The 19,594-nt window shown below is 43.8% G+C and overlaps 1 protein-coding gene across 2 annotated transcripts; it reads right to left on the bottom strand.

Moving 5' to 3' along the window:
- Nucleotides 1-121: 121 nt before the first annotated feature.
- STAR (steroidogenic acute regulatory protein) lies at nt 122-13,406 on the bottom strand. 2 transcript variants are annotated; one of them, XM_083480729.1, is made up of 9 exons: nt 12,693-13,406; nt 12,053-12,321; nt 10,862-11,037; nt 7,445-7,558; nt 7,172-7,299; nt 5,947-6,105; nt 4,821-5,005; nt 4,621-4,714; nt 122-3,750 (listed from the first exon to the last, which is right to left on the bottom strand). In XM_083480729.1, the coding sequence occupies exons 3-9, from the start codon at nt 10,923-10,925 to the stop codon at nt 3,628-3,630; spliced, it is 867 nt and encodes a 288-aa protein (XP_083336855.1). In that variant the 5' UTR covers nt 10,926-11,037; nt 12,053-12,321; nt 12,693-13,406; the 3' UTR covers nt 122-3,627. The 2 variants fall into 2 exon arrangements, 1 of the variants encoding a protein (XP_083336855.1); XR_014520226.1 differs by lacking the exons at nt 12,053-12,321; nt 12,693-13,406 and having other exon boundaries at nt 122-1,264; nt 1,425-3,750; nt 10,862-11,030.
- Between the last annotated feature and the right edge of the window lie 6,188 nt (nt 13,407-19,594).

Below are 19,594 nucleotides of genomic sequence, written 5' to 3'. Positions count from 1 at the left end.
CTCCCTCTTTGTCCTAATTCACTGACTGGGTCGTCCCTGAATCAGGGGCAGACCTTTTCAGTTACATGAGCTTCAAAAGTCTTAATCCTGTAGGCAAAAAAGAAAGCAGTGACATGGAACATTTTAAATCATACTTTTATTTTCAGAAGTACATAAACTTTCAGCACAGTTTTCTGCTACTCTTGTTAAATACAATTTTCAGTGTCTCAGATCAAAGAAGCTGTTGTTCATTTTCACCTGGCATTAGTGTCTAAACACACAAAATCTTCACACGGCACCATCTGCCAGTTCTTGAAAAGATGTTAACCGAGAATGCAAGAGTAAAACAGAACAGGCTTTTCATGTTTAATATACTTGACTTGAATAAATATTAAATAAACATTTTGTCCAACTGCAAACAAGGGAAGAAGATACCTACAGGTGTTTTTTTAAAACAAAACAAAACAAAACAGGTTGTTATGAGTAATGGCATATTTAAGGGTTTTTGGGAGCTGAAATAATAAAATCTATTGTGAGGCTGGATAATGTGCCAACGCCAAGCCTGAGGTCAGACTTTGGGGATTACAGATTCACAAAGTGAGTTTAGGAGCACACCTATCTTATTTTAAGCCTAACAACAAACAATATGGAATACATATTTGCATTGAAACTAATTTGTTTTTAAAGTAACTCATCAACCAGGGAGAGGCTGCTAGTTGCTGAGATTTGTGTTTTTGTGTGTGTTTTTGTGTGTGTGTATTTTAACTGCTCGCCTGCTATGGTCCTGAAGAATATAGTAAGCTGCCTTATGCTAAACCAGACCCTTGGTCCCTCATAGCTCCATATTGTCAACACTGACTGGCAGCGGCTCTCCAGGATTTCAGACAGAAGCCTGAAATTAGATTAGAAGTAGAACTATCTGCATGTAAAGCAAATGCTGTCCTACTGAGCTTATTGCTCTTCCCTTAAAACACAAGGGGGTGAATACAGTGCAGTCAACCAAAGCTCGTATATGTGGACAGGGAGGGGGAGAAGGAGGAAAGGCCTTGGCCAGAGAGCCAAGAGACTGGTGGGGAAACAGGGATGCTACAAATGCACTATTTTTATTCAGCAGGGTCTTGCTCCGTGGTGATCGTGGCTTTTAAGCTACAAAGGATGGTTAGCAGTTAGTCACTTGGTTTTAATGCATGGCCTGCTGTTATGGACATTAAACAAAACAAGCGCCTTGCTACCAAGCCCACTAAGATGAAAGCTGAGTTCAAACTGCATTGATCTACAGTGGTACCTTGGGTTAAGAACTTAATTCATTCTGGAGGTCCGTTCTTAACCTGAAACTGTTCTTAACCTGAAGCACCACTTTAGCTAATGGGGCCTCCCGCTGCTGCCATGCCACCACTGCATGATTTCTGTTCTCATCCTGAAGCAAAGTTCTTAACCCGAGGTACTATTTCTGGGTTAGCGGAGTCTGTAACCTGAAGCAGCTGTAACCCAAGGTACCACTGTACTTGCGTGTTAGACATAGGTTACAGCCAGCAATGTTTGACTCATGCCCATGTCCCATCCTTGGAGATACTTTGCCCTGCTGTTCCTGGTTACTGGTGCTGCCTTTTTCCCTGTGAGAAAGCAGCAACCTCTGTAGGCCTTGTTCTGGTGCAGAAGGACCTTCCGGGGGGGGGGGGGAGAGATGGGGAGAGGCAGTAGTGACACTGGAGAAAGTAGGTGTACTCAGGGTGGGGGACACATGCAGAGACGGGGAGAACATCTTGCACCAGGTTCCCCTGGAAACCTGGAACAGGCACTGGCTCTTTTCTGATCCCATGTACAAAGGCTTTCCGATAGGCTGTCACTATGGGCACAATACGTAAGAGAGAGTTAGGAACATAGGCTGCTAAGATGGAGTTCCGACTCCACTGTTGGCAGGAGCATGCCTCTGAATGCCAGCTTCTGGGAACTGCAAGTATGGAGAGTGCTTTTGTGCTGAGCTCCCGCTTGCGGGCTTCCCAGGGGCATCTGGCTCGCCGCCATGCCAGCAGGATCCTAGACCTAGATGGGTCTTTGGCCTGCTCCAGGAGGGCTTTCCTTACGCCCTTCCATTGCACAGTAAGGCGGATAACTTGTCCAACTGGCCTAGCCTTTTTTCCTCTCGCTGGCAGTGCTTCTCTGAGATCTTGGGCAGAGGTCTTCCATGTCACCTGCTCCCTGAGCCTTCCTCGTTTAGTTGGCAGGTCCAGGGACAGTGCAGGAGACCTTCTGCATGCAAGGCAGCAGCTCTGCCACCCAGCTGAGGTTCCCTCAACCAGTCAGTTCAGCAGAGGCCAGCTGAGTGTAAAATAGGAGGTGTTGCATAAACACAGATTCACGAACTGGCCCAAGCAGACTGATTCTAAATCAGGCATGGAGAAGCAGTGCAGTGGGTAGAGCGCTGCCAGATTAGGCTGCAGACACCCTGCTTCAAATCTCATGCAGTTCTGAGATGCTCTGGTTGACCTTGGGCCAACTGCTACCTTTTGGGGTTTCTCTAGGCTGTTACTGTTTTGCAGGAGGGATTCAAGTGCATACCTGGAAATTTAGGCTTGTTCCAATAAAGTGGATTAAATGAGGATGAATGCTGACTGTCACCACTCCATAAACAAGTCTAGAGGAATCCTTGGTAAACTTTGTGCCCTTATTCAAGCCTAACCCACCATTATTAGGAGTGGGGAAATGGGGGGAACATGCATACCCCATGCTCCTGGAACAAAAGGGTGGGACAATAAATGCACTAAATTAAAATATAGATGGCACTAAATTCTACTGGTTTTTAAAAAGTAAGATCATAGCTTAAGTTGTTCTGTGAGCTCAATTAACTTGGCTCTGTTTTCGGGGTATTTCAGATACACCTTTCAAAAGGAAACCTCTTTAACAAACCCGGGGCTGAAAAATGTAGTCGTGCACTTTGTCATCAAAGGATCAGTGAAGCACCTAGGATGAATTTTTCTGTTGTTCAATCCTTTGAACTGGGGGGAGTGCAACCTTCAGCCCATCTGCCTAATTTCAAAAGATTTCTGAAAGCAATCCTTTTGAACCTCTGAGAAGAGTGATTTGTCCCTCCCCTTGCAAGCTTAAGAGAGAGATCACAGCTACGCCATATCACAGCTACTTTAATACTCAAGGAGAATCCTGGGGGCTGTAGTTGGTCAAGGGTGGTGGGAAGTCAAGTTCTGTGAGATCAGCGCCCTTAATAAAGCACAGTTCCCAGGATTCTTTGGGGGAAGCCCTGACAACGAAAACGGTGTACGTGCTTCAATGTATGGTGTGGATGTGAGAAAAGAGAGGGGGGGTGAAATGAAGGAGGGAGACAAAGGTGTGGCCTACTCTGACTTTTGGCTCTGGCAATGACCACTGCTGAAATGTGACCCACAGCAGACCACCCCTGAGAACAAGAACCACCAAGAAGATTTCCCACTCTTGCTTTGGGGAGAGGATAAAAAAAGCTGCCTCAGAGGAGCAGGCAGGAAGCTTGTTCTATTGGCAGGAAAGATGGATGTCCCTGTACCCATTTTCTGGAGCAGGAGCCTCAGCTGCCAGGGAAAGCCTTGAGCAAGTGGTCCATGAGCTGGGAAAGGGATTCATCAGCCACAAGGAGTGTGTTGCGTGTGTGCGGCCACTTCAACAGCGCACAGCCTGCTGCATGGAGGCAGAATTGCTGCTCAAATGGTTGCGCAGATGCTTAGCGAAATCCACCTGGGTTTGAGAGAGGACTTGGTTGATGAGGGACTTGGGCAGCCATCCCTGGGAGAGAAGGGGGGGGGGGAGAGCAACATCATTATGTGTTCAACTTAAAGGGTTAATTCTGTGAAGGTCTCCCTTCTATGCACAAGGTCTGGAGTAATAAAAAAGAGGCAAAACCTATCTGTTCACCCCCCCCCCCAGGTCTCCTCAGTAAAGCGGTATCAGGATTTATTTTTCTTTCTGGACTCTGGACCCTTTTACACTTTTCCTGCTTCTCCTTCAGCTTGTCTGCACTTCCTAGGCATGGGTCCGAGAGGTTTTCCCATGGTTTGCCATAAGCATCAATCTACAGGAAGCCCAATTCAGCAGCAAATAGCAGGTTTTCGCAGGAAAAGTGGCTGGGCAAACGAAAATCCTCTCAGAACCAGGCCTAGAAAGCAGAGACAAGCAGAAGTGCGGACAAGCCCTCAGAGCAGTTTTACAGTCTATCCCTCTTCCCAGGGAACTTTGGGAATAATAGCCCTGTGAGGGGTGTATGGATCTCCTAACAACTCTCAGCACCCCTAACAAACTACAGCTCCCAGGATTCATTGGGGGGAGCCAGGACTGTTAAAGTGGTATCGTTGTGCTTTAAATGTATGCAGCCGCAATTCATCTTATCATCAAATGATGGAGAGTGGTAGGGGGGAAATGCAGGAGGAACCCTTGGCACAGTGCTATGTATCTTCTTGCACAGTTCATCTAACTAAAAAATACCCTCTTAAGAGCCCCAGAAAGTGGATCCCTCTTAGTGACACCTGAGACGACTCCCTGCAGAGCTGAATGCACAGCTGTTTATGAAAGTTGCACCACCCAAATCATGGCAAGAGGATGATCTCTGGCAAAACCAATGGATGCAGTGATTTAGCTCAGTCCACCGTGTGCCTGTACCTTGAGGTCGATGCTGAGAAGCCAGGTTAACTTGGTCTGGGACGGGTCACCAAGGAGAGGCCGAAGAACCATACACGTGGGGCCATTCTCAGCTCTGTGGGAGGACAGGAGAGCATCATGTTAGCATATTACACAAAAAATGGAGTACCCCCCCAAATTCAATCAAGGAGAAAGCAATCGAGAGGGGGACGACTCTTTACCTAATAACCCCTTTCTGTTCAGGCATCGCTGCATAGGTGGTGGACATGCCAGCCAGGACGCAGGTTGAACCTCTCCTCTTGGAACAACGGACACTCACAAAGTCTCGTGGCCCAACTATGTTGCCAGGGGTTGGGGCTGCAGTTTCGTGAGTGATCACCGTGTCGTTGCCGATCTTCTGCAAGATCTGGAGAAAGATCGCCAATGAAAACAAAGGGTTGTCATTTTTCATACAGGGATACTTACTGCACCTCCTTGCTGGTAGCTCATGCAATTCCTGCTATGGCCGACAAATTCCTTTCCTGCCTCACTTTTGGGAGGAGCGCAGTGCTGATTACTTTGGGGAAGGGAGAGACAAGAGGCAGGAGATGACTTCCCTTTGTTCCTAACACATGATCGGTGCTACCAACATGGGCAGGAAGCACACAGTGTAAAGGTCACCAGCCACAGCCGGGTGCGTAATGGTGGCCCACAAGATGTAGCAATGGCATCAACTTGGATGGCTTTCAAAAGCAGTTTTGATAAGTTCATGGAAGATAAGGCTTTTAAGGCTACTAACCATGATGACTAGGTTCGGCCTCCAGTGGGAATCATGAGGGGGCCTTTCTTCTGTCCTTTGAAGGAGGGAGCAGGAGGGAGCCAATTCCCCACCAGCCTGTGTGGCCTACGAGCCTTACAATGGGGATACCCCACAAATACCATAATGTACCCATGTCTGCATGATTACAGATCTGAGACACTTAACACAAGAGTCTAAAACTGGCCAGCAGAGCTGCCCAAACACCTCATTAATGCTCATGTTTTACAGGTGTGGAACACTGAGATCAAGACATTGGTTAGCTATGCTGAGATTTGTTTTAAAGACTTGTGATTTTGATTTGTTGTCGTTGCACCACAAGAAGCAAGCAACGCTTGGTGATTTACTGTGAATCCTCCAGGGATCTTTCAGTAGATCCCAGTCTTTCTGCAGACCACCCCTCCTCTACAATATACTTTTTCTACTAATAGCTACGCAAAAAAATCACTGATCAGGCAAAGCAATGTGCTTTACAACTCGTTGCAGAGTTGAATGCGTAAGCCACTGGCACAGTCTCCTTTCGCCAAAAATGCGTTTCTGTGTGTGTTTACCTTGACTTCTTTGACATTCGGGTTCCAGTCTCCCATCTGCTCCATCCTTTCCACTAACTCGCCATAGACGCAGTCCAGGGGTTTATCAACCACCACCTCTAGCCGGAATACCTTCCCCACATCCGGGAGTACTTTGCTCAGGACTTTGTCACCATTGGCCTGCAGAAAAAAACAGAAGGGGGTCTAAATTGTTAGCATCGCTGGCTTGCATAACCCAAAGCATGAGAGCTAAGCCCATTATTAGGTAGTATGTTGCATCCAGCCCGATTTCCACGTGATAACCTCACAACAGGGCTTTTCCAATGTGCTCTGTATGGGGCTGGCCTTGAAGCTACAACCAGAATGTGCTAGCCAGGGGGGTGGCTAATGTTAGAAAAGGGCCATAGCTCAGAGGTAGAGCACATGCTTTGCAGGCAAAAGGGCCCAAGTTCAAGCTCTAGGTAAGGCTTGTCTGAAATCCTGGAGAGCTACCACCAGTTGGTGTGTGGACCAGGGATGGGGAACCCTGATGTCCTGCAGATGTTAGACTCCACCTCCCATCAGCCCCAGCCAGCAGGAACAATAGTCAGGAGTGATGGGAGCTGAAGTCCAGCAGCATCAGGAGCACACCATGTTTGACTATGCCTGAATCAATGGATTAGGGTCTATAAAAGTTGCATCGGTAGGACCACAATATTTGCTCCTTTTTTAGGGTAGAAAGATGGAGGTGGGGTGGAAGAGTGAGCAGCATGAAGAAAATTAGGCCCATTTCGATGCAAAATAATGAATTACCACTAGAAGGACCAGCTGCAATAAGCTACCGGCTTACATGACACACTTTTTTTCCTTTTACACTTGTGAGAAGATCAGAAGGAACCTTTTCCAGCTTTATATTAACCACAGTTCCTCCTAACATCCAAACTGAGAAAACAGTTGTTTGTTTAAACCTGAACCGTGGAAAGGGAAGAAGGGAAGTCATGGATATCTTAAGGATGTAAAACGTGTATTTGAAATTGTAAAACAGAAAACTTAATAAAAATTATTTTAAAAAATAAAATAAAAGATACCTTAGTTTGTGAATTTGAATTGTGAATTTGAAATGATACTTTGACCCTAACTAAAATTCAGCTCTCCATCTGAAGGCTGCAAAGTTGGTGACCCCAACTGACATCTTCCCTGATCCTTTGCAAGCGAAGTAGAAGGGAACACCAAACAACGACCCCCATGAACAATGCAACATGCCTACCATCACTGTCTCTGTTTTCCAGCCCTCCTGCTCTCCAAGAATTTTAAGTGATTTCTGAAGCGCCTCATCTCCTTGCTTGATGTAGGACATCTCCATTTCATTGAAGAGATTCTCTTCCAGTCTAGAACCTGTTGGAAGTTGGAGCAGGTTTTAATTTAATTTAATTTTTATTTTAAAAAGAAAGCTTGTATTTTCAATGCCACCAAAAATTCAGCAGCCCCAAAATGCAAGGATAAAACACGCCCAACAAGAGCTGTGCCTCGTTATACTTACTTAGCAAAGAGCTCCTTCTGCGCACATTATTGATCCACTTGCTGGGACCAGGCCTGGTAACTGCAAATTTATTCAGCTCCTGGACAATCGCAGCAGCTGCTTGTCTCTTCAAGCCTGAGGAGAGGAAAGCATAACAGTGGTATTAAAAGCCATATCTAAACCCGTAGAAGCAGGCCCTTTGAGGTCCAGAGAGGCCTGGGATACTTCCAGCTTTCGAGGTTCCTAACCATCATTAAAAAACAACAACGCAGACAACACAGAAAAATAAAATAAAGCACCCAGAGTGAGCTGATCTGAGAGGACATGTTCAACACAGTCTACTCTTGTGCCACCAGAACCAATATATTTTTATTAATATTTATGAATATTTTAAACTCTTTAGTGTGTGACAAGATTTGGTCAGTTAACACACACAGAGAGAAATATTTTACTAAGTCTAATCTCTTACTTGCTTAAATCTGCAGCTGTAAACTGAGGGCTGTAAACTGAACTGATACACACACAGTAAAAACAAGTTGTGAAACTTAATCAGAAGCCGAAAAATTAACTAGTGTACAGATTTGAGCCCTTTGAACTTGACTGCCCTTCCACCCACTCCAATTAGTACTGAAGAGAATGACTGCCAGTGGTTCTTCACGCAACCCTCCTCCCCCGAACCCACCTGCACCTCCAGCTGTTAAAAAAACCCTAAAACTAAATCAGCAGTGACAGCCTGTGTCAGGAGTCCTGTTTGCATTTTATTGTTTAAAACAGTTCTTGACTCCCCAGATGTTGTTGCACTACAAATCCCACCATCCCCAGCCAGCTTAGCCAGTGGTCAGCTCAGGGATGATGGTAGCTGTAGTCTGACAACATCTGGGGACCCAAGATTGTTTTAAACGCTGCTGGAACATTTCTCCATTTCCAAGTTCCTTTGTTGCCTTCTTAGCTTAAGAGGGGAATCCAGGCACAGTAGAAACACTACTCTGCTGATTTTACTACAAAGCTGCCAAACTGATTTCTCCTCTGCTCCATTTGAATGAGAAATTGTACAAATTCTGGTAAAGGCATGTTTACACGGTAAATTATGTACCTCTGTATCTCTTGCTTATTTCTTCAAAGAAAACACTTAAAGTGACTTTACTTTATCAGAGTTGTGCAAAAAATCAGGATGCATTACAAACATGCACAGATTTATGACTATAAAGGCTTTTAGAAACAAGGAACCATCATATGAAAACTGACTCCATTGACCCCCTAGAAAAACCTTGAAGAGCGTGAACAGAATTCGTATCAATATAAACCAGCGGTGGGGAACCGGTTGCCCTCCAGGTGTTTGTTTGTTTTTTTTTCCTCACCACTGATATTTAATTGCTAAGAATGCAGAAAATATACAAACAGTTGTTACCACCACATTTATACCAAAAGCCATTTTTAAAATTTCCTGCCCTTTTTTTCCCTTCTCAAATGAGCCAATGCTATCTATCAAAAGCTGCTTTTCAGAACTAAATATCTGCAAGATCAAACAGAGGAAATCTATTTTCTTTGCCTGAAAACGCCTAGTCCTGAAAGTCGCAGAACCCCTTCAAGTCTCAATGAAGTGAGGGCCCACCAGGTGTTAATTGACTAAAGTTCCCATCATCTATGATCATTTCCCATCCTTTTAAAATATTTTATTTATGACTTTCAGTTTTATACATGTAAATAATTTTACAGTCATTTTAACATTTCAAAACTTGACATCCTACCCCTTCTTTCTGCGGTTCCTTAATTTTTTTAAAAAATATTTCCTGCATATCCAAATTAACTTAATTTCCTCATTTATTCATCTACTTTAAATATATACACTTATAGAACTGCAGGTTATTACAAGAATCCTGCCAATGTTCTTATCTGTTTACAGTTTGTAAATATTCAATAAACCATTTCCATTCTTTTATAAAAAGTTTGTTATCTTGACTTATTATTTTTTTCGGTTAAGTTTCACCATTTCTGCATATTTCATAAGTTTTTTGTAGCCATTCTTCTTTTGCTTGCACTTTCTTCCATTTTGGGGCAAGTAACATTATTGCCATTGTAGTCGCATACACGAATAAATTTCTATACAGTTTGGGTAGTTCTCTCCCTTATAATTCCCAAAAGGAATGAGCATTCTGGCTGGGGCGATGAGAGCTGGAGTCCAGCATTTAGAAGACATCGGGTTCTCCAACCCTGATTTAAACTCTCTACAGCTGGGGAGGGGAAAGTACGCCCTAGTTACATTCATAGCCCCCTTAGCTGAGATACTTTAACTAGACATGGAAGCTGTGACCTTCTGCATGCTGCAGCTGAGCTCATCTAAAACCCGTAGAGACTGGCCATTTTTTCGAGGAAATGGAGTACAGTACTTTCTCACCATCCTCAGCCTGCCCTTAGCCAATCTCTACCTGCCTGCTTTTCCTCCTCAAAACCAGTCCAAGGGTTTGCATGGCCTCTGTAGGGATGTATGGTAATTGGAGACAAAACTAGAATTCCTTGCTCTGCCTGTCATTGGCCACAGCTCTCCCTGCTGGTGGTTTCCCTGCTTTCCGCCTTACTTGTCTCAATGGGCAGCAGCCACCACTAGATTCCCCTGAACTACAAAATGTAAGGTTTCCATTTCTGCATGCAACAGACAGATGCATCTAAGGGCATTGCTGGGTTATTTAAAGGCACATGACACACATTTACATGAAATGTACATAGGCTAATGCACAAACACCAATGCCACTGGTAGATAAGAAGAGTTGCGTAGCTATGGTCAACATTACAGTGCACCCTCCCACTATAAGCAAAGTCCTGTCCCCCCCAAAAAAAGAAAAGTTCTAAAAAGAGGGAAAGGGCAAAAATCCGGGAGCTCACTGCAAAAGACCCTATGCTTTCCAGGCTAGCCATTAACAACATGTCAAGCAGCCAGAAAACGAGAAACATCCATGATAACTTTTTATTCGCTACAACAAAAATTGCTCTTTTAAAGTTCATTACACTTATACATCAATATTTCACCCACTGGATCCCAGAAGATGGCTTGCTAGAAAAGGTTGAAAAGCAACGCAAGGAATGAAAAAGCTACTAGCTGCAGCTGTTCAGAATGGAACAGCAGCACCACGGGAGAGGAGCCGTTCATCATTCCCTAGATTTCAGTTCTGTTTGTGCCACAGTAAGAACATACAGAAACAACTTTTAAATCTGGAAAAATAGCAGGAAGGCAAAGGGTTCAGCCCCTGCACAATGGATGTGATCTGAATAACTCCCAAACACACACCAATAGTTGCTATTACCTTTAAAAGAAACTGTAGGAGATTCATCTGATCACATTTACACTGTGTACTCACTATAAGTCATGTTTGAAGCACATTTTTCCCCTCAAAAAGATTCTGATTCTGAAGATGATAGTAATGCTGTTTGGTTTGTACTCACCCATTGTGCTGTGCAGGTGTCTGTAGGAAATGCCGGCACACAGCTTGAAAGTCGCAGGCAGCATCACAGAAGTCTGAAAGAGTTGCGGAGGATCCTGGCTGTGTCTCTGAGCGCCTCTGCTGCTGTTTTGCTGGTGTCGCCTCTCCCCTCTGCTCTTAAATAGCCAGTGAAGGATGCTGGTTTGTCAGCAGAGAGATAAGAAAAGACATCACTTACAGCAGGCTGGCTGACACCAAGGCCAAACCCATCGCCTCATGAGCTTGCGGTGGGGGCAAGCAGGTGGGAGGCGTGGATCTCGCAAGAAGGCAGAGGGCAGGCTGCACAAACCCCAAACCCTTTAAGCTGGTTTTCCTGCATTGAAGGTTGCCAGATGCCTTCCTGGCAGAGTCGCCATGCTTTTTAAGGAGCTCCGTGAAAAAGCCAGTTACAGCAGTCAAAAGTTTTTCCTTTCTCTCTACTGTCTGAGTATCTTGAGCAAACTTTTTCAGCAGGGGGCCGGTCCACTGCCCCTCAGACCTTGTGGGGGGCCAGAATATATTTTTTGCAAATGGCAAATGGCCATTCAGTTTTTCCATGGATTGCCATTTGCTCTGATTCAGCTTTAAAGAGTGGGTTTTCACAGGGGAAGTTCTGTGGGTGGGGGATGCACTCTGACATAAAGCTTTAGAGCTTGGATTGTGCCCGGAAAGAGTGAGGGAAGGTATGTGTTTATAAGCCCTCAGCTGGCCACCTGTCAAGGAAGCTGCAGCAAACGTACATAGGAAGCTGCCTTTTACTGAGTCAGACCACTGGGCCCATCTTGGCAGTGTCTCCACTGACTGGCAGCTGCTCTCCAGAATTTCAAGTAGGGTTCTCTCAGCTCCACCTCTACACAAGGAATTGATCCTGGGACCTTCTGCATGCAAGGCAGGTGCTCTTTTACTAGAGGACCCCAAGTTATTATTAATAACATTATAATAATTTATTATTTATAACCCGCCCATCCAGCTGGGTTTCCCCAGCCACTCTGGGCGGCTCCCAACAGATTAAAAACATAGTAAAACATTAAACATTAAAAACTGCCTTCAGATGTCTTCTAAAAGTCAGGTAGTTGTTTATTTCCTTGACATCTGATGGGAGGGCATTCCACAGGGCGGGTGCCACCACTGAGAAGCCCCTGTGCCTGCTTCCCTTCAGTCTCTAAGATTCTACCTGTGATGTCATGGACGGAGTGTTGAAGGTTGAGTGGGTGAGGCCCAGAGTTCAAATTCCTGCACAGCCATGAAATCCACTGGGTTTTACATGGTCAACAGAGGCTTGGGTCCAAATAACATGAGATGCTAAGGATACAAAGCACATTTTTCCCTTCAGAGAATTCTAGGTGCTGTTGTTCACTGTGGGCTGCTGGGAATTGTACCTCTGTGAGGGATAAACTGCAGAACCTAGAATTCTTTGAGGGAGGGGAATGTCATTTGAATGTGCTTTATTATTATTTTTTAAATAATATTTATTACTTTTCCAACAAATTAAACACTAAAAAGACAATGCAGTACATTAAGCTAACAAAACAAAACAAAAACAATAAAATAAATCAAACAATTTCATTATCCCATCTTTCATTCACTTATTTCCTCGACCTCCTCACACCTCCCTTTTTGTATTCCACTTCTGTTAATTATTTCAGCAATTCCTTTCCATCTTCCTCTGTTTTCTATCCTATAATTATCTTTACTCATTCTAACCTTATTTTTTCCTTTAATACTCTATTAATCTATTTATACTCAACTCCTTATAACGTTTCTACTAAAGGCATATAACTTCATTCCAACATTTTTCTGTCATTTGAATGTGCTTTAAAGGTATTCTTCTTCTTTGGCGATCACTCGTAGCCGAGTAAGATTGTCTTCCATAAACACGGTTTTAACAATGAGTCCGTAGGTGACTGTGGAGGCCAGTTCTGGATCCACACGTGCTTCCACAGTGGGGAAATTGGTTTCCTGGTGGGAGTTGATCACGTTGTGGATTTGCCAAGCATGCCTTCCTCTTAGCACGTTTCTCCCTTGTGTCGTGAGTTCAAGTGTCTTCAAAGCCCATGACACCTTTGGTAAAGGCTCTTCTCCAACTGGAGCGCTCGCAGGCCAGTGTTTCCCAGTTGTCAGTGTTTATACTACATTTTTGTAGATTTGCCCTGAGACAGTCTTTAAACCTCTTTTGTTGACCACCAGCATTACGCTTTGCATTTTTAAGTTCAGAATAGAGTAGTTGCTTTGGAAGACGATCATCAGGCATCCGCACAACATGACCAGTCCAACGAAGTTGATGTTGAAGAATCATTGCTTCGACACTGGTTATCTTTGCTTCTTCCAGTACACTGATATTAGTTCGCCTGTCTTCCCAAGTGATGTGTAATAATTTCTGGAGACACCATTGAAGTAATCTTTCGAGGATTCCATATATTTAAAGGCATAGTGTATACACAGCCTGTATGTGTCACTTGGGAAATTGTTTTTTTCTAAACAGATTAATAGCAGTCATGGGGCCTCCCCTTCTCTGCGTTTCTGACAATAGTTCATACTCCTGATGGGATCTGCACCTCTCCCCACCCCACCAGGCCTAACAACTGCTTGGGGGCCTGTCCCTGAGTGCTCGTGTTATGAGAGAGGGAAAAGAGCTTTTCTCTGCTGTAAGAAGCGGAGCCAATTTTTGTTGCATAACATTCAGCCAAGGGCACTGCCACAGGCTGAGAGGTGTTCCAGCTGGGGCTCCAGCCCAAACTGCAACATCAGAGCACCCGAGCTGCGCAGAGCCCCAGTTTATGGCAGGAAGGGGACAATAGAGAGGTCTTAACATGGGGAGGGGCAATCTGGTACCCTCCAGATGTTGCTGGAATACAAGTCCCATCAGCACCAGTCAGCATGGCCAGTGGTCCAGGATGATGGGAGCTGTAGTCCAGCAATACCTGGAGGCCACAGGACCCCCACTGCTGTCTTAACCAGTAGGGCAGAATAGAGCATTCTTGCTCAAGGGGAAGAGCTTGTCACTATTTTTATTGCAGTTATTTATATACTTTCCGAGAGTCATTTGTTTTTGTTTTTTAAAGCTGTTTGTCAGCTATATGATTTACAAAGTGGTTTACACGATCCAAAACAAAAGGACAATGTGATGGTGACTGTTGCATGATACATCGTTAGAACTGCTGTGCCCATGAATAAGGGTTTGTTTTGGCCCCCAAAAACTTCCACTGTGTTCCAGTGGTGACACGTTATAGTCATACAAGCAATGCAAATGTAGCTCACGAATTGCAAGGCAGATGGATGGGGGAATAGAATTACATCACAGTCCTACATGTGCCTACTCAGAAATGAGTCCTACTGAGTTCAGTGGTGCTTACTCCCAGGTAAGTGGGTATAAGATTACAGCCTTAAACTTGGTGCAGTAAGAAGATAGGAAACTGCCTTGTTCTGAGCCAGACAGTTGGTCCACCCAGCTCAGTACAGTGGTGCCTCGCAAGACGAAATTAGTTCATTCCGCGAATTTTTTCATCTAGCGAATTTTTCGTCTTGCGAAGCACGGTTTCCCATAGGAATGCATTGAAAATCAATTAATGCATTCCTATGGTCAAAAAAAGTCCAAACAAAGCCAAATTTGGTACAACAAGAGTTTATTAAGTGCTCTTTAAAGTCACACATACTGTAAAGAGCATTTCAAAATTCAAACCCAGAATTTTTTTTAAAAAAACAGCAGAGTGGCCCAATGATCACAGAAAATCATAAAAATGCAGGAAAAAACCACAAGTTTCCAGATTCTTGCAAACCCCTCCCCAACTGTTCCCCCAGCCACCCAGCACACAGAAATTCAAATCCAGAATTTTTTTAAAAAAAAACAGCAGAGTTGCCCAATGGTCACAGAAAATCATAAAAATGCAGGGGGGGGAAACCACAAGTTTCCAGATTCTTGCAAACCCCTTCCCAACACCAAGTCCTTGAATTCCAAACACCCCAACCCAAAATCCAAAACCCCCCAAAAAAGTTTTAAAAGCTTAACTTACCAAATGGCTGCAAAAGAAGTTTTGGAAAAGCTTCAAAAATCACCAAAGTCTTTAAAAACCTCAAAAAAGGCTACTATGTACACTGCGTTCTATGAGTTGCTCCTCGAAGTCAAGTCACAACTGTATTAACGGTGTTAAGAAAAAGGAAACAAACTTGCAAGACGTTTTCGTCTTGCGAAGCAAGCCCACAGGGAAATTCGTCTTGCGAAGCAGCTCAAAAACGGAAAACCCTTTCGTCTAGCGAGTTTTCCGTCTTGCGAGGCATTCGTCTTGCGGGGCACCACTGTATTGTCCTACACTGACTGGTAGCAGCTCTCCATGTTCTCAGGCAAGGTTCTGCTCTAGTCCTACTTGGAGACGCAAGGGATTGAACCTTGGACCTTCCACATTCAAGGCAGGCCCTCTACCACTGAGCTATGGTGCCGTTAGGGCAAGACTTTGGGGCAGACATCCAGAGATCCACTCAGCAGAATGACCAGAAGGGCCCTCAAACAAAGCAGAGTTGACTGGACACATTTTGCATTTAACCACATTGGGAGCCTTTTTTTGCGAGGATATTCTGCAACATGTCATTGATGCAATAGCATTGCATTGGTTGCCCATCCACAAATTGTTTAGTTGTGCTGCAATGCTCCCCCATGGTCATTGCACAACTGCCTCTGGAGGAGCTCTTTTGCACTACAGTGCAACAAAAGCAGGACAACAAACCAAAACCCTAAATTGGACCATTTGGGGTATAAGCAACTATAGTGTTCCAGAGGGAAGTTAACTAACTGGAAATGAAGCAGTATGTCTTCCCTTAAACTTTTGCAAGTGCAATCATGGTTGAATATAGGATTGCAAATAGCCTCCTTCATTCCATCATGAGCACAAATCATCATTAATGCACCATAAAAGGACATATTGAGAATCCCATTACCATCCAAAGAGGGAAGGGGGGCCATAAGACTATCATTTCACAGTGGCATATTCAGTCTGTGCAATCAAAGTTGATCTAGGCAGTCTTGTGCAGCAAAGCTTATTTCTTCTGTCTCAAAAGCCTCTTCCTTTTTTGCAGCAAGGAAAGTGATGGGAAAATGCGCTGGAAAGTGTGGAATAACAACTGCTTGATGCAACGTTGTATAACCTTTCCGCAAACAATTCAGTATGAATGCTGAATAAATAGCCAGTGTTGTTTAATTGGTCCACAAACTTTATGCCATCACATCAGGATGAATTCTCAATCAAAGAGATCAGCTGGAAGCAAACTGGCTGCCCCTGTGTCTTGACGTGCTTTCTTGTCTGGTATGCTACAAACTTTTCAATGGCTTGTCTGGGTGATACTATGATCCACACACTCTTCCTTGTGTTGTTTTGCTTTTTCAAAGTAAATATCTGCCCACAAAGAGGACAGAGTGGTAAATGTGTCAGATACATTGCACCAGCTTGTTATAATGTTCCCATTTGCGTTTGTTTCTGTACATAAGCAGCTGGTACAATTGTGCAATTTGTGTTTGTGTAATGTTTTGTCTTTAGCTTCTTCTAGACTCCCTCCCCAACCCTCCAGCACAGGAGTTTTCAACTCTGGGACAGAAGAACCCAGATCAGTCACAACCTGATCTAAAATGGCTCACACCCAGAGCATCTTAAACTTCCAGGTCAGTCTTGGTCTGTCAGGGGGTCCAATATGGCCTACAAGGCAATTTCCCCAAACCACACCCACCTGTCAATCAGCTGGTGTCACTGGGTGAACTTAGAGGTCCAAGCCTGCTGGATGCTGTTTTGGCAGTGCCTTTCCTGCAGAGAACATGCTGGTGAAGCAGACCCGGTCCTGGCGAGTCAACGATTGACAGGTACGTTGATGCCTACTTCTTAGTCACCTGACATCATCATGGCACCAGATGATTTTCATTTTTTAAAAAAAATCTCTTATGGAACGATTGTTTCCATGCTAAATTTTAGCTGGCCAGTGGCTCTAGATATCTCTGTGTGTGCTGCAGGTGGGGTGGGGGCTGTGGATCACAAAGCAACAACGTGCCAAGTGGGGGGAGAACCTCATCCTCCTTTTCTGCTTTGAACCCCACACCTGCACAAAATATCTGTGAAACGAGTGGGATTATCTCCCCACAACAGGCAAGCGAGATGCTGAAAGGGAGAAGATAACAGTCAAGGCTGAGTTGACATTTCGCAGATGAGTTACAGCAGAAGGGATGCTCTCTCCAAAGAGCCAATGAACCAACAGCTGCTTCCTTTGACGTCAGCATTCATGCGCTTTTGCTGGGAGCCTGACCTTCCAGGTCTCTGTCCCAAGAACTCTGGGAGTTGCCTAAGGCCAGCAGCTCCGTTTTCTCTGCAAAGTCAGAAAGCTGCCAGATGGGGGGAGATGGTCTTCTTATGCAATCCCAGTATTAATTTCCCCAATTATTTTATCCCTTTAATTATTACTGTCCTGCTCCCATTTTGGTGGTGCAGACTTATCCCATCCCACTTTCCTATCAGCCTACCACATGTGTTACAGGAAGAAATGCATGTTCTCTTCTGTGTTGTGATGCTTTTGAAGGCTGCATTGAGCTTGCTAGAAGTATCCCCATCTGGAGGTACCATCTGCTTATTACTAGAGCAAGATGGGTGGCTTAATACCTGGGCCACCTCCAGACTGTCAGTATGGTATTTTGCAGGAAGGACTCAATCACATGCCATAACTTTTGTTGTTGTTTAGTTGTGTTGGACTCTTTGTGACGCCATGGACCGGAGCACGCCAGGCACTCCCGCCTTTCACTGCCTCCCGCAGTTTGGTCAAACTCATGCTGGTAGATTCGAGAACACTGTCCAACCATCTCATCCTCTGTCGTCCCCTTCTCCTTGCGCCCTCCATCTTTCCCAACATCAGGGTCTTTTCCAGGGAGTCTTCTCTTCTCATGAGGTGGCCAAAGTATTGGAGCCTCAGCTTCAGGATCTGTCCTTCGAGTGAGCACTCAGGGCTGATTTCCTTAAGAATGGATAGGTTTGATCTTCTTGCAGTCCATGGGACTCTCAAGAGTCTCCTCCAGCACCATAATTCAAAAGCATCAATTCTTCGGTGATCAGCCTTCTTTATCAGCCATAACTTTGCAATTAAAGTGGAACAAAGTGCTCTATTGCCTTGGATCATCTTTTTATTTTTAATGGACTTTTGTGGTTAGGAAAGTGATACAGAAATGCACTGAGAAGCATGGGATGAACAAAGGATTAATTGGGAAGATATGCAAATACCACACAAGCAAATCATGATGAACGCTTGTTGTCATGATCCAATCCGTAGGCCAACCATTTCCCACTCCTGCTTGGTCATGTTCACTTAGACAATACGAAGTGCAATCAAAGTTTTCTGGACTGAGCTGTGAAGGCTGTTTTGGCGGCTGAGCAATTCTGTATGTTGGGCAGAGGGCTATTTTGGTCCCATTGACCTCTGTGATTTCTGTGAATTTTAACAATCTATTGGTGTAAAGCACAACAAAGATAATTACAAAATTGTATTATTTGCAGACAATATCCTTTTATTTATTACAAAACCAGAAGATACAATTCCAAAAATTATGGAGAAAATAAAAACCTTTGGCAGAATATCGGGATATTCCATAAATTGGACAAAATCAGAGATTTTACCAATAGGGCCAAGGGCTACATTGTATAGAAATCATCAATTTCGGATGTGCAAAGACTTTATTAAATACTTGGGTATAATGATTTCATCAGATATGGACCAAATTGTAAAATTAAATTTGAATCAAATTATAAATGAGATTTCTTTTGATATTGAAAGGTGGGGACCTCTAAACCTCTCCCTTTGGGGAAAGTTAATGTCCTCAAAATGAATGTTGTTCCAAAGCTTTTATACATTCGTAGAGGATTACCAATATATATTCCCAAATTATACTTCCAAAAAATAAATAAAATAAATAGATCATGCCTGTGAGGTACAAAGCCACCAAAAATATCACTACATAAAATGCCACTTCCAACTAAGTGAGGTGGCTTTGGGCTCCCAAATCTGGAATCATATCACCAGGCTTACCTGCTGAGTAGGACTAATTATTGGAGAACTAGCAGGAATCCCAACTGGGCTACTCTCGAATATAGTTTCTTTGAACTTCTTGTAGGGTGGACTAAACTTGGCTCCAATTTTATGAAATATCCTATTATCCTGGAGACTATTAAAGCACCTATAAAAAATTGGATGAATATAAATAAAAATAATAAGGATGACCCCTATCAGCATGAGAGATTAACAATATGGGCCAACCCAAAATTAAAAGTTGGAAATCAAGTAATAATTTGGCAAAATTGGATGAAAAAGGGTATTTTGACACTGAATCAATTAATTGATGAAAATTACAAATTTGTGGAATATAAGACTTTGCAAGTAAAGTACGGATTAACCAGTGAAACACAATGGCAATACATCCAATTGAAAAATACGTTGGAAAGGCAGTTTGGCCCTGTCACCATAGCAGCATCGGAAACACCCTTGCTGCTACAAGATTTAATCTCTGCAACAAAAACAAAAAACTCTACACTTGCACTATATAAAACCCTACTCAACAGGAAGAAATACGATTTAGAATATGATAGACCAAAATGGAGTGAAGAGTTAGGGGTACAGATAACAAATGATATATGAGAGTCAAGTATAAAATCAATAGAAATAGCCTCTCTGGATCTAAGACTAAGACTTATTCAACAGAAAA

The sequence above is a fragment of the Podarcis liolepis genome (genome assembly GCF_965112155.1).
Source record: "Podarcis liolepis genome assembly, chromosome: 16".
Classification (NCBI taxonomy): Eukaryota; Metazoa; Chordata; class Lepidosauria; order Squamata; family Lacertidae; genus Podarcis; species Podarcis liolepis.
This window is presented reverse-complemented; position numbering and strand designations above follow the sequence as displayed.

Excerpts from the sequence above, each read along its gene's own strand:
- STAR (XM_083480729.1), bottom strand. The coding sequence starts at position 10,925 with ATGCTGCCTGCGACTTTCAAGCTGTGTGCCGGCATTTCCTACAGACAC. Across the intron at positions 6,106-7,171 it reads GGAAAACAGAGACAGTGATG|GCCAATGGTGACAAAGTCCT; the intron begins GTAGGCATGTTG and ends TTTTTTCTGCAG. Across the intron at positions 3,751-4,620 it reads TTCTCAGCATCGACCTCAAG|GGATGGCTGCCCAAGTCCCT; the intron begins GTACAGGCACAC and ends CTTCTCTCCCAG.